Source organism: Balaenoptera borealis (genome assembly GCF_965194805.1).
Source record: "Balaenoptera borealis genome assembly, chromosome: 3".
In the NCBI taxonomy this organism is placed as follows: domain Eukaryota; kingdom Metazoa; phylum Chordata; class Mammalia; order Artiodactyla; family Balaenopteridae; genus Balaenoptera; species Balaenoptera borealis.
The window spans coordinates 1,202,618-1,217,564 of record NC_138866.1 but is presented as its reverse complement, the minus strand read 5'-3'; the positions used below and the strand labels follow the sequence as shown (position 1 = coordinate 1,217,564).

At 44.1% G+C, this 14,947-nt stretch overlaps 1 protein-coding gene and 1 long non-coding RNA gene across 2 annotated transcripts in view; one reads left to right on the top strand and one right to left on the bottom strand.

The window, feature by feature from the left end:
• TDRD9 (tudor domain containing 9) overlaps positions 1 to 13,266 on the top strand; it is a gene marked incomplete at its 5' end in the record, with an annotated part of 112,210 nt that extends 98,944 nt beyond the window's left edge. Inside the window, 4 exons of the mRNA XM_082387599.1 lie at positions 44 to 162; positions 8,339 to 8,411; positions 9,688 to 11,852; positions 12,365 to 13,266. Coding sequence (XP_082243725.1) covers positions 44 to 162; positions 8,339 to 8,411; positions 9,688 to 9,789 — 294 coding nt within the window. The 3' untranslated portion in view covers positions 9,790 to 11,852; positions 12,365 to 13,266. The remainder of the gene's footprint in view (positions 1 to 43; positions 163 to 8,338; positions 8,412 to 9,687; positions 11,853 to 12,364) is intronic.
• The window catches only part of LOC309626659, a 191,802-nt gene that overhangs the window by 122,591 nt on the left and 54,264 nt on the right, over positions 1 to 14,947 (bottom strand). The window lies entirely within an intron of this gene.

Sequence of the window (14,947 nt, the reverse complement as noted above, 5' to 3'; positions counted from 1 at the left end):
ATAGAAGAACCATATGAGTATTTACGTTGCCATTTATTTACAGATTAATATTCTCAGAGCTGCTATAAACAAGCTAGCGTGTGATGGACCAAATGGATCGATGCGTCTTGGGCCAGAAAGAATCACACAGTTGCAGGATAATGCTCGGCAGAAACTTTTAGGGTGAGTTGTGTGACGACGAGGTTTCTTTCTTAGCTGTCTAGATTGTGAACACCTTGAATCGTTTATGAGACGTGATAGATTGATCCTCTGACGCGGGGCGGCATCTAGAGGTGCCAGACGGAGGCACCAGCCACCTGTGTCCTGATCGTCAGCCAGGAGCCAGGCAGCAAGTAGGGGCGGCTTAAGAATATGTGATAAAGAGACCCTTTCAAATAGCACAGGCAGGTCGGAGGGAAACCACAGTGGGCACCTCGGGCAAAGGGAGGGAAGAGGGGGCCTGGGCTGTGGAGGCTGAGAGGCTGTGTGGAGAGGACCAACTTACAGGAGTGGGCCCTGCTGTCACGCTTCCCCCAGGATAAGCATCCTGGCCTCCCCCTCCCCCTCCGCCACTTGCTGGGCTCCCCGTTGGCCAAACCCAACCCGAGTCCCTAGGACAGGGGCCCTCGTTGGTGCAGCCATGAGCCCAGGTCAGCCTGGACAGCTCAGAGGAGGCCGAGGAGGGAGGACAGTCACGGGGGAGGAGCAAACAGAAGGCTCCCAGCACATCCAGCCCTGCGTGAGAACAGGGAGCAGTGGGCACCTTTCAGAAAGCTGTTAGATGAACAGACTTGCCTTAGCCATTGCGATAAAGGCTGAAGATATGTTTACGTGAACTTTGTGTTGAAGTTTAACTACATACAGTGCACGGGTCATCTCAGTGTGTTTGCACACAGTGAATGTGCCACGTGACAGCAGCTGAGGGAAACCGAATGTTTATTCGAAGTGCTCATAAAGCTAAAAGAAATCACCCAAGATGCATATGGGAAGGAGCGGCAGGTCACCATGTTGGCAGATGCTCCCTGTTCTTACACAGCTCTGCTCCCGACAGCACAGGATGCCTTCTCGTCAGGAAGGACCAGCCACCTGGTGCTCCTTTGATTCTCCCTACGCCCCTCTCTCTCTCCACCCCCGACGAGGGTGGCCGTGTCCTGACTTGCTGTGCTCTGGGTAGGTGAGGGTTAGGGTAGCAGTTCAGTGGTTTTAGTAAGCTTGCGGACTTGTGCTAACCATCACCACAACTCAGCTCTATAACAGTTCTGTCATCCCCAAAAGTTCACTTATAAATACCTTAGAACAGTCACACAAATCTATAAATTTACTAAAATTATTAAATTGTGTACTTAAAATTAATTAGTTCATGGTACGTACCTCAATAAAGCTGTTTTTAGAAACACAAGTTCTTAGTTTGTCAGCAACTCCTGTTCCTACCCCCACTCCAGGCAGCCACTGAGCTGCTCTTGGTCTCCATAGATTGGCCTTCTCTGAAAATTTTATATAAATGGCATAATGTTTTTTTTTTTTAAATCTGGCTTCTTTCATTGAGCATAATATGTTTAAGGTTCATCCGTGTTGTAACATGTGTGTCCTTTTTAACGACTGAATAATACTCCACTGTTTGTGTATGCCACATTTCCTTTATCCATTCCCCAGTTGATGAAATGTTTGGATTGTTTCCAGCATTTGGCTGTTACGAATAATGCTACTCTGGAAAGTCATGTAAAGTCTTTGAGTGAACATATATTTTCTTCTCTCTTGGGTAGATATCTAGGAGTAGAATTGGTAGGTTGTATAGTAAGTTTATGTTAATTTTTTAAGAAATGGACAAACTGTTTTCCAGAGTGACTCGCATGATACATTCCCACCAGCAACAATACGGCAGTTCCCGTCTCTTCACGTCCTTGCCTGCACTTGGCATTGTCAGTGTATTTTTTATTGTATTTAATCTAGTGGCGTTACGGTAGTATCTTATTATGGTTTTAATTTGCATTTCCTTAATAACTAATGATAAAAAGGATCTTTTTATATCCTTATTAACCAGTCATACACCTTTTCTGGTGAAGTAGCTTCAGATCTTTTCCCTGTTTTTTAATTGGTTTGATTGTCGTCTTATTGAGTTGTAGAAATTCTTTATAAATGCTAGCTGAAAGTCTCTTCCAAATATGCAATTTGCAGATATTTTCCCCATCGCATAGCTTGTCTTTTTATGTTCTTAATGGCATATCCTGAAGAACACATGTTTTTAATTTTGATGGTGTCCACTCTAGCTTTTTTAAAATTTTTTTTATGGTTTATGCTTTTGGTGTTATATCTGAAAAATCTTTGCTAAACCCAAGGTCACAGAAGTTTTCTCCTCTGTTTTCCTCTAATTCTTATATTTACTTATGGTACTGAGGTCTTTGATACATTTTGAGGTGATATTTGTATATGGTGTGACGTGTAAGAGTCTTAAGTTCATTTTTTCACATATGAACATCCAGTTGTTATAACATCATTTGCTGAAGAACTGTCTTTTCCCCCTCTGAATTGCCTTGGCACCTGTCAAAAATCAACTGGCCATAAATGTAAAGGTTTATTTTTGAACTTCCTATTTTGTTCTGTTGATTTATGTCTGTCTTTAATAGTAATTCTTGAAATTGGGTAGCGTTAGTCCTCATATTCTGTTCTTCTTTTTCAAAGTTGTTTTTTTACTATTTTAGATCCTTTTCCTTTCCATATAAAATTTAAGATCGGCTTGTCCATTTCTACAACAAACCTTGCAGGGGTTGTGATGGGGATTGTATTGAATCTGTAGATCAGTTTGAGGAGAATTGCCATCTTAACAGTATTGAGTTGTCCAATGCACTGAGCTGGAATGTCTGTTAGATATCCTTTAATTTCTCTTAACACTTTTTATGGTTTTCAAGTGTGCAGAATTTTGTTAAATTATTTCTATTTTAGTCTTTTTGATGCTATTTTGAGTTTAAATTGTTTTCTTTATTTTTGCATTGTTCATTGCTAGAAATGAACAATTGATTTTTGTATATTGATCTTTTATCCTGTGACCTTGTTAAACCTGTTTGTTAGTGCCAGTAGTTTTTGTAGATTCTTTAGGATTTCCTACATACAGGATCATATCTATGAATAAAGACAGTTTTACTTCTTCCTTTCCAATCTGTATGCTCTTAATTTCTTTTTCCTGTTTTATTATACTGGCGAGAGAACCCTCTGTATTGAGCTGAATATACATCTTTGCCTTGTTCCCAGTTTTGGGGAGAAAGCATCGTCTTTCACTACTAAGTATGATGTTAGCTGCAGGGTTTTTGTAGAGGCTCTTTATCAGGTTGAAGGAGTTCCTTTCTATTCCTAGTTTGCTGAGAGCTTTTATCAGGAAAGGATGTCACATTTTGCCAAATGCCTTTTCTGTGTCTGTGAGATAATCATGTTTTTTTTTTTCTTTTATTTGATTTGTATGGTATATTACATTAATTGCTTTTTGGTTGTTAAAACTAGCCTGCATTCCTGGGATGAATTCCACATAGTGTGTAATTCTTTTTATAAACTTGTTTTATTTTTTATTTTTTTAATTTATTTTTATTTTTGGCTGTGTTGGGTCTTTGTTGTTGCGCGCGGGCTTTCTCTAGTTGCAGCAAGCGGGGGCTACTCTTCGTTGCAGTGCGCAGGCTTCTCACTGCGGTGGCTTCTCTTGTTGCGGAGCTCTAGGCGTGCAGGCTCAGTAGTTGTGGCACACGGGCCTAGTTGCTCCGCGGCATGTGGGATCTTCCTGGACCAGGGCTCAAACCCATGTCCCCTGCATTGGCAGGCGGATTCTTAACCACTGAGCCATGAGGGAAGTCCCTATAAACTTGTTTTATAGCAAACAAGTTAAAGGTTTTTAATAGGTTTTTGCTAAAGAGTTTTCATTTGTGTTCATGAGGGTTATTGGTTTGTAGTTTTCTTGTGATATCTTTGATTTGGTATCAGAGTAGTACTGGCTTCATAGAATGAGTTAGGAGGTGTTTCCTGCTATTTTCTGAAAGAGTTTATATAAGATTGATATTATTTCTTCAAATATTTGGTAGAATTTACTAATGAAATCATTTGAGCTTGGACTTCTCTTTGTGGGGAGATTTTAAATTACTAATTAAATTTCTTGTGTTTCATAGCCTGTACGTCAGATGTTAAGTCCATACAAGTAATCTCTTGAATCTATGGCCCAAAGATTAGTAAACTTCATTATATTTGCAGAATCCTCTTTGTCACTGAATTTATCATAATCATGGGGGTAGAAATACGTGGCAAACATCATGGAACATGATGGAATTCAGCCTATCACAGACTGTGAAAGATATCCTAGCCCACCTTAGCACTCACTCCCCAGAACAGAACCACACTCAGCAATAGACACCTATGCATCACTCTCAGGACCTGAGGTCTTCCCAGCTGGAGGCAGGATCCTTGGCCCAACTCCCCTGTGGCTCTAGCCTTATTGCACCCAAGTGGGCAAAGAAACCAAGCTTTGGCAGAGCAGTTCAACTAGCAGTGTCCCGTGGTGAGATGAGAACACTCTGACACTGACCCCCTGCTGTGAGGAGTGTGGCACTGGGGAATAAGGCTGTGTGTCAAGTCCATTTATCAAGCTGCCTTTAGGAGGGTTCCCAGTGCACGTCCTTCCTTTCTGCTTGCGGAGCGGTTAGGAGTGCGAAGAATGATGCCAAAACAGATAGTGAAGGGAGGAATGCTCTGGAGTACTCTTGCTGCCTGGCCCTGATCCATCGGAAGAAATTGTATACTGACGTCATCAGAGAAACTGACACAAAGACTCAACGTCTTGATCTCCCCAGTGCTTTCTGCCCTAGATCCATGTCCCTCCCCACTACATACATCATTCTTCCATGCCCCAAACCCACACACGACTGGAAATATCCTGGGGGCTGAGCATTGACAGGTGAAAGAACATGGGTTTAAAATGCCTGGAGTCTCTGTAATGACCTATATGGGAAAAGAATCTAAAAAACAGTGGATATGTGTATATGTAAAACTGATTCACTTTGCTGTACACCTGAAACTAACACAACATTGTAAATCAACGATACACCAATAAAAAAAATTTTTTAATGAAAAAAAAAATTTTCTTGTGTTTTAGGTCTATTCAGATTTTCTCTTTCTTCTTAAGTCAGTTTAGCTTAGCTAAAGTTTATTAATTCTGTTGACCTCTTTAAAGAACTAACTTTTGGTTTTGTTGATTTTTTTCCCCCTAGTGTTTATCTTTTTTTCTGTTTCATTGATGTTCACTCTCATAATTATTATTCCCTTACTTCTGATTGCCTTGGGTTTAGCATGCTCTTTTTCTAGTTTCATAACTTAGAAGCTTAATTATTGTTTTGAGACCTTCTTTTCTGTTACAGACATTTAAAGCTATACATTTCTCTCCATTACTGTTTTTGCTGCATCCCGTACTTCTTGATTTGTTGTATTTTGATTTTTATTCTTTTTAAAATATTCTCTAGTTTCCCTTGTGATTTCTTCTTTGATGGGTTATTTAGAAGTATATTGTTTAATTTTCAAGTATTTTGGGATTTTTCAAGTTTTTAAAATGTTGATATATAATTTATTTCTGTGTAGGTATTATACATACTTTGAATGATTTCAGTCTTTCAGAATTTCTTTTAAAATTTATTGAGACTTGTTTTATGGCCTGACATACAGTCTTTCCTGGAAAATGGTCCATGTTCACTTGAGAAGAATGCATGTCTGTTGTTGGGTGGGGTGTTTTGTAGATGTTGGGTGGATTGAGTTGGTGTTCTAGGACTCACTGTCTTTACTGGTTTTCTCTCTAGTTCTATGAATGTTGAAACTGGGATATTAAAATTTCTAACTAATTATTGAGTTATTTCTTTTTTCAAGCCTGTCAGCTTTTCTTTTATGTATTTTGGGGCTCTGTTAGACACGTTTATGTTTATAATTTTTGTATCTTTCTGATGTATTAGCCCTTTTGTCATTATGAAATCTCTCTTTTTATTCTAGTAATATTTCTTGTTTTAAAGTCTATTTTGTCTGATATTAATATAGCTACTTTGGCTTGGTTTTGTTACTGTTTGCATGGCATATCCTTTCCTATCCTTTTACTTATAACCTATTTGCATCTTTGAATTTTTAAAAATGATTTTTCTGCCCTATTCCTGCTCTCCTCTCCTTTGGGACTCCCATTTTACATGTGTTTGTGTACAGTTGATGTTGTCCCACTGGTCTCTGAGGCTCTGGTCATTTTTCTTCAGTCCTTTTTCTCTCTGTTGTTCAGATTAGTTAACTTCTATTGATCTATCCTTAAGTTTACTGATTCTTTATTCGTCCATCTCACACCTACAGATTTTGGTCTCCTACGTAAGGAATTTTCCATTTTAGTTATTGTACCTTTCAACTCTAAAATTTCTCTTTGGTTCTGTGTATAGTTTTAAATTTTTATTGAGATTACCTTTGAGTCATTACCATCATATTTTCCTCTATTTCTTTATACATAGTTTACTTTAATTCTTTGTATATACTTGCAGTGACTTCTTTAAAGTCTTACCTGCTAAAACCACATCTGAGTCCACTCCATCAGCTTCTGTTGGCTGTTCTTTTTTTTATTCCTGAGTATGGGTCACACATTCCTGTTTCTTCACAAAATATCTCATAATTTTTGCTGAAAATTGGGCATTTTAGATAATGTAGTATATTAATGTAGGGTTTTGAATACTCCCTGCAGAATTCTGCAGAATCAGTTTCCCCACCATGTTGTAAGGCCACTAATGCCTGTTTTTTTTTTTTTTTTTTAAGGTATGTACATTGCTCTTTTATTTATTTATTTATTTTTATGGCTGTGTTGGGTCTTCGTTTCTGTGCGAGGGCTTTCTCTAGTTGCGGCAAGCGGGGGCCACTCTTCATCGTGGTGTGCAGGCCTCTCACTATCGCGGCCTCTCTTGTCGCGGAGCACAGGCTCCAGACGCGCAGGCTCAGTAATTGTGGCTCACGGGCCCAGTTGCTCCGCGGCATGTGGGATCTTCCCAGACCAGGGCTCGAATCCGTGTCCCCTGCATTGGCAGGCAGATTCTCAACCACTGCGCCACCAGGGAAGCCCCAGTGCCTGTTTTTTTAATTCTCCTTTTTATTTTTCAGCCTGGCTTGTTAGGGGTCATCCTTGTGTCTGCATTGCTTAGTGCTCAGCCAATGATTAGTGAGAAGTTGTGCTTAAATACCTAAGTCGTTAAGGTTTCTGCCCTCTGCCGGTGGGTCTCTGTGTGGGTCAGGTAGTACATCCAAAGTTCAGGCAGTTTTGAAATCTGGCTTTTATTTCTAGCCAGGGCTTTCGTGTGCGTGCATGCCACCTTCCAGTCGGCCAGGGCTGTGTGGCAGGCCAGGGGCCTCCGTAGGTCTCCGCTGCACGTGTGTGTGCCGCTTCTCCGTCAGCTAGGGAATGTGTGGTGAGCCCGGCTAGCCTCTGCGGCACCCGTTTCCAGGATCTCCCTCTTGCATTTCTGGATTGTCAGCTGGTCTGCTGCTGGCCCCAAGCAGGACCAGGGCCGAAGGCTGCCAGAGCTGTGGGCTTTCTCCTTTTATTTCCTGCTGAGGTTGCCATTTTTACTGACAGTGCTGCCAGGCATGAGGGTTTTTACCCTCTGCTCCAAATCAAGTGAATTCAGTCTGGCAGTGAAGATGCCTGTTTTCACCCTGGGAACACTAGGGTGCCAGGTTGAGCTGGTGGGGTGGGCGTGAGTGGTGGGTGGGAGTAGCCCCAGGCACGAATTCCACAGACTCCACTCTTGTTACCTGGAGTTCAGCAGTTTTTTGTGAATGAATGCTTCTGAACTTATTTGCGTTTGGTTAATATCCAGAGTCTTCAGGCATGTTTTTTGGACGATTTTGTCTAGTTTTATAGTTGTTTGGGGGGGGGGGGGTGCAAGAAGATTTGCAGACTTCTTTACATTATTGCTAGAATTCTCTGTCTCTGCCTTTTTAAGCTGATGACATTTCCAACTTTTCATGGCTGCTTAAGAATAAATGGTATAAAAGATCCTCTTACATTTCCTAGAACTTGACTCAGTAACCCAGGTGATGTGTGGTAACGGAGCAGCCTCCGCTGGTTACTAGGGGAACACAGAAAACAAGGGTCAGTCTTATAGACCCACGTTGCTCCATTTTTTTTTGTTTTTGAATGTATAGGGGGTTAAAATATTCTCTGATCATAATTACATAAATTTTGACCTTTAAGAAACTTATTGGAGTTACAATTCTGAGGGAAAGTACATAGGATTTAAATCTCTTTTTGAAAATCACAGTAGTGTTTTCAATTACTAACATATAATTAAGGTGACTTAAACTCTCTTTTTTTAAATTTTAGTTTGTTCTGTCCATTGAAACCAAGAGAGAAGATTGTTCCTAAGTGGCATGAAAAGCCATATGAGTGGAATCAGGTGAGTGAGAAATAGGTGGCCATGTGAGCAGCCTGCCACCAGGATTGATGGGAACAGAACTCTTGATGGGTTCAGGGGCTCCAGCAGGGTTGGTGGAGGGTGCCCGGGGAGCAGAGGAAGCCTGGCGGCGAAGCGCGTGGCTCTTCGGTTAACGGGGCGGGGTCACAGACCACACAGGCTGTTTCTGGATGGTATACTCTATGTAATGTCTTGGTGAAAAATTAGACCTCAGGCTAATTATCCTTTAATTTTGGATAAAACAGGTATGAATGTCTGGATTAGCTTTTAGGGTACATCGGTGGTTGTTGGAGTGGCTTGGAGACGTCCACCTTCTCACTGTGCCCTCACATGGCAGAGAGAGTGGTGTCTCTCTTGTGTCTCTTCTTATACGGGTACTAATCCCATCCTAATCCCATCATGGGAGCCCCACCCTCATGACCTCATCTAACCTGAATAACCTCTGCAAAGGCCTCATCTCCAAATATCATCACATTGGGGATTTGGAAGATACAATTCAGTCCATAGCAGTTGTGAAGTAGAGCACGGCCCATATTGGGCACCTTGACATTTCCTATCTGTAAGATTTAGAGTAAAATGTGATTTCAGGAAAGGAACTCAGGGAGGAATTTGAAGCTTTAATCCTAGAGCCAAGGATGTCTTTATAAATACACCAGCTGGGGCACTAGTTCCTCATCCCTTTGGCAGTGGAAGTAGGCTACCACCCCTGGAGATGGTGTTTTCCCACTCTGAGTCTGGAAGTTACTTCTGCTGCAGAATGTTCCTTCTCTCCATGTGCTCCATGACTGGTTTCCCCGTTAGAGCCCTGAGGACCAGTCCCTGGAGCCAGCTCCGTCATGTGCACAGAGCTGTGCCCCAGCCCCCTCTCCTAGAGCCTCCATGGGGTGTTTGAAGCTAATAGCAGGGCTTAATTTGAAAGCAGAATTTCATTCTGAGGTTGATGTGGTTTAGAAAACTTACATGCTTTAATGCCTCTGTTCACGTTCACTGTTCACAATTACATAGGAAGGAATGTATGGGAGATTTCTGGGTAAAGATTGCCATATTATTAGGATGAATTTAAAGATGAAATAGCAGATATATAGTATTTATTGTTGTGAGAATAGAGAAGCATTCTGTAAATATTTTTGGAAAATTAAAAGAGTAGTTTCTGCCATCTTACGTGTCTATGTATATGTGTGTGTATAGTTTTATTTGTTTTACTTTATGTCTAGAAAAGTCCCATTGCAGAGCCTGACTGGTCCTTTTGCCCCGATAGGTTGATCTGAAGCTGGTGATGGAGCAGGCGGACCGGGAGAGCAGCAGAGGGAAGAACGCCTTTCTGTACCAGCTGCACAAACTGATTGTCCTCAGTTCCTAGACGGGACGCAGGCTGTACCCAGCCCTCCTGGGGGCCACGGAGGCCTGTTAAAGGCTCCACCCGCGGGCTGCCTCCCTCTGTCCACTCGGTCTGAAAGGCCTTCTCAGTCCCGGTTCCTTTCCTCTTCGGGTGGTGGCTGGAGAGTGGTATTTCTGTTCAAGTGGAAGATTGGGAAAAGTAAGTGGAAGATTGGGAAAAGTCTTGTCTTTTCTAGAAACAGAAGATCACTGTATTAATAAACATTTTGGGAAAAATTATTTTGAAAGAAGACTTCATTTGGAAAAAGAGCTGTATTTTGCTTTCAATTTACTAAGGTAAATATAAGTAGCTAATCTTTCATGTGAGGTTCCAGAACATGCTTGTATGTTCTATTTTGTTACAGTGATTTAAACCTGGGGCACAGGAGAAACCAGGGCTCCCAGTTTACCACAAGGAGAAAGCTGTGTGTTTTTTCCAAAGCCACATGGCATTTTCTAATTTTTTTTCCATGAGGGAAAATACCTAATTTTGGTAAAACTACTTCAGTTTTGTATATTTTAGGTTTCTACTTAAGTTAAATTCGTAGTCCACATTTTGGAAATTAGAGAGATTACCTGGTCACTAGTATATCTATGTTAAAACAATAAAAGCATTAGACTAAGTTTGTTTCTGACAGTTATTAGTCAGAGGAGATTAAAAGGTATTTCATTCTGAAAAAAATCTAAATTTCTAAAACTGATAAAGGAATATAGACTTCTTTTTAAAAGTCAACTTTTGTCAGGCAGGGTTTCACCAGAAAAGCAGAGCCACTGTAAATGCAGCAGTAAATGAGATCTGAGTTAGCTCTTACACGAGCGTGACAGAAGCTGGAGTGAAGGTCTGGAAGGGCCAGTGGGCGGATCGGAGAAATGGTCCACCTGAGCCGGCTGCTTACAGGCGGACAGTTTGAGGCTTGTGAGAGCACACATATTTGGTCAGCAACGTGGGATCATGACCAGGAGCTCATGTAGAGAACTCGAAAACTACCCCGTCTAAGGGAGCTTCTGTAAACTGGGGGCCCGGCCAAGTGCTGTGCTGGGCCGGCAGCCAGGAAGCCCGCTGGATGCTGAGTGTGCCGGCAGCAGCGGCTGCGCCGCCCGACACGACCTTCTGAGCACACGGCCCCCACTTCACCTGTGCCCCAGTCTTGCTCAGCTGCTTCTGAGGCAGCTCAGAGCAGAAGCATTCCAGTGGGGGGTTTCTGGGGAACGCGCTTCCCACCTTACGCCGGAGGTGGTGCTACCAAGCTAGCAACACACCGTCCTTTGTTCAACTTTAAGGCTAAGAGCTCACCTGCCCTGTGAAAAGAAGTAGGATATTTTGACCCTGCTGTTTGCGCTTTGCTTTGCCGGGTGGGAGTGGTTAGCCCGTGTCTGCAGAGTGAGCTCACCGTGGGGTTAGCAGTGCAGGAGGACGGACCTGAGCCGTCGAGCACCCGTTCTGCTTGTTAGCTTTTGAAGAAAAGTTCTGTGAATGGTTAAAAAATTAAATAGTACCAAAAGGCTTGTTTAAAAAGAAAAAAAAGAAATCCAGTTTTTTGATTACTCTGGTTCTCACCCTCAAAGAAAACCATTCTAACTCTTAACCTGTTTTTTTTGGAATTGCCTCCATCTTGATAAGTACTTTATTAAGTAAATTATGCTTTTTCATGATTTCTGCTTTAGTCATTAATTAATTGCTGCTATAATAGATGAAGATTGAGCTCTTTCCATCATTCTGTACCTTATTTTCCGCATCCCCCATACAGTCACGTCAATATTGCTGGTTAAATCAGTCATCAGTCTTTATAACATTAACTTTGTAAATATTATTTTCTGCAAAACCAGGTAGTGTATTTGATGGCATCTCCTTCCACATCACTTTAGAGGGTAATCGCCTTGCTTTTCATGTGCATAATTCTCTAGTCACATATTTTTAAACAGTTGTTTATTTTTAAAATGTTATGTATTACTTGCTAAGTAAGTAACTTTATTTAAAAAGTTACTTAGTAAGTAATACATATCCATGATGTGAAATGAAAAGATTTTAAAGGGCAGGTAGGAAAAGTCTGTCTTCCCATCCCACCAGCACCGAGCTCTCCTCTGAGGCGGCTGTGGTTTCTTCATTTGCACAGTCCTTCAGCGGGTGTTTATTGAGCACATACTGTGCCCCAGGCACCGGGGCAGGTGCTTACGGACACTGACACCCTCACGGTGCTGACCTCAGAGTGGGTATAGGCAAAGGACGGGCAACCAGGCAGGCAGTGGTAAGAGCTGCAAAGTCAGTTGAAGGGACCGAAGGGATGGGGCAGAAGGTGCCTGCTGTCTGTAAAGGGCCCGGTGGTAAACGTCCTAGGCTCTGTGGGCCACGTGGTGTCTGTGCTGCTCGTCAGCTCTGCGGTCATAGCTCAGAAGTTGTCATAGGTGATACTTAAACAAATGAGTGAGGCTGCATTCCAGAAAAGCTTTATTTATAAAAACAAGTGTCAGACCATGGTTGTGGTTTGCTGACCCTGTAGTAGAGGGCAGGGGCAGGTGCAGGGCAGTGACACTGTCCTGTAGACAGCGGTCAGGGAAAGCCTTTGTGATGAGGGGACAGCAAGTAGAGATCCCATCTGGGGATATCTGGGAAAAAGGTGTTCTGGGCAGAGGAAAGTGTGCCCAGGCCCTGTGGAGGGAGCACATGCTTGGTGTATTTGGACAGCCAGCCAGGAGGCTGGGGCAAGGATGGTTAGGAGGGGACATTAGACAGAAGCCAGGTCTGGGACCGTGGGGCAGAGTCCAGCTTTTATTCTGAGTGAGGTGGCGGGCTTACAGAGGGGCTTGAGCATAGTATCGTGCCTCAACTGATTTTCTGAGAAAGACCATCCTGGCTGCTTCATGGGGCACAGGGTTGAGACCACCGCAGGTAAGGCCCAGGGAGAGACACTGGTGCTGAGAGCAGGTGGCCGGACTGGGGTGTGTTCCAGAGGGGAAGGGACACGAGGGAGGAGGGTTGGATTCGAAAAATCAGAGGAAGAATGTTCTCGGGACACCAGTGTAGTGGGCTGAACTTCTCCTCAAATCTGTGTCCACATCTTGACCCCTGGGACTCTCTGTAAATGTGATCTTACTTGGAGAAAGGATCTGATTAGGTAAGTTAAGGATCTTGAGATGAGAAGATCACCCTGGATTTAGGGTAGGCCCTAATGCCGTTAACCAGCATCCTTATAAAAGACACATAGAGGACCCAGAGGGAAGAGGCCACGTGAAGATGGAGGCGGAGGTTGGAGCGATGTGGTCACGAGGCAAGGACCACCCGGAGCCACCAGAGGCTGGAAGAGGCAGCGGGAGCCTCCCCTAGAGCTGTGGGAAGGGTGGGGCCCTGCTGGCCCCTTGCTCTCAGACCCCTGGCCTCCAGAGCTGTAGAGAATCCACTTCTGTCGTGTCAAGCCCCCCAGTGTGTTACAGCAGCCACAGAAAGCTAAAAAATGGACACAACCGTCATGGAAAAAATGGCTCCAAAGAAATCCCACAGTGACAGAAGCTCTGACTAATACAACTGTAGATAGAACACACCTCCCCAAACGTTCTCTGTTTAGAAAATTGAGCAGGGAATTGTACAGATTTAGTGGAATTCATTCCAGAAAATACTTCTTTCAGTGAAAATTTTCATCGTTGATGTAATGCTAATTAATGTGTTTTAGATTCACAAACACTTTGTCAGAATGGTGTCAGAATGGCAGGCGAATGCCTTGTAGCTGAAGCTTCCTGCCTGATGTCTAGTTGCTGCCCCTCCTCCCATCCTCCACCCTGTGGCATGCACGTCACCTCAGCGCTCAGATGCCTCTGGTCCAGCCTGGGCGCGCCTTTGGCTGTCGTGTCACCACACAACCTTGCAGCCCGGGTCCCAGTGCCACGGGGCTATTTCTCATCATTTCCTGAGCATTGCATGTACTTGGACATTCTCTCCGTGCACACAGTGTTCCTTCCGCTTGGACTGATTTCTGTCCCTGCTTGCCCCTGGTGAATTCCTCCTCTTCCTCTGTACACCCCCAGCGGTGCCCCTTGTACCGCAAAGCTGTCTGTAAGTCTCTGGACAGAATTAAGTATCCCGTTTCCTGGGTGGTCCAAGCATCTGCTTACGCTACCAGAATTAAGTAGTTCATTTATTCCTCAAGCATTTTTGGATTGCCTTGTGGGGGGTTAGGGTTAAATGACCCCGCCCCTTAGTAAATGCTAAGAGAGGGGTTTCACATTATATGTCTCTTAAGGGTAGAATCTGTATTAATTTCTGAATCTGAAATACCTGACACCTACTTGGTATTCAAATACGGTTTGAATAGAACCCGCCACAGTCTGGGGAGGGAGGGGGGCATCGGCACACTGTCAGGAGGGGAGGGGCTGAGGGGTGGCCCTGTGTTTAGGGGAGCAGGAGGGCCACGGGCGGGGGTGAGAGCCACGGGCACACACCAAGACGGTGCTCCTCCCTGACCAGGCTTCTCTGGCAGGGAAACCTGATGGCGCTGGCCAGTGCATGTGTCTCGAGGCAGCTGGCAAAGCCACCTCCTGTCACAGGGCTTATTGCCATGGAGACGTCAAAGTGCTGTGTTCAGATGTAGGAGCGACTTGCTAAATGTGAAGTGGATTAGTGAATCACAGCAGTTCTGACTTAGAAGTGCAGAAGGAGATTATCAACGTAAATAGTTTTAGGAAGAGGCAGCTTTCTGAACAGGTGAATGCCTGCTGGCACCAGGCCCAGGGCGCTACAGATAGAAGTAAAGGAGGCTTCCTGCCCGCAAGAGCTCGTGGTTCAGTGAGGAGACAGCGTTCAGGAGGGGCGCAGTCTGTGTTGTCACGGGGCAGCCGGGGCCGCAGGGGGCTCTTGTCGAGGGCGGGCCTTAGCCTGGTGCAGGTGGGCGTGGGGGGAGTCTCCCCCAACTCGGCGTTTCTGCTGAGCTTTGAGGGCAGGTGGAGAGTCTGATGAGGAAAGTGGTTGGGGCACGGAGGGGCAGCTGTGTGAAGACGCTGGAACGCCTGCACGGTCTGGAGGCTGAGCGGTTCTGGAAGGTTCCGGGAGGCTCAGGTGTAGGATCGAAGGCAGGGAAACTAGCCCGAGGGGAGACTGAAGGGGCGGAGAGCAGCTGTTGTTCTGTCTGCCCTGCAGTACCTCCCCAACCCTG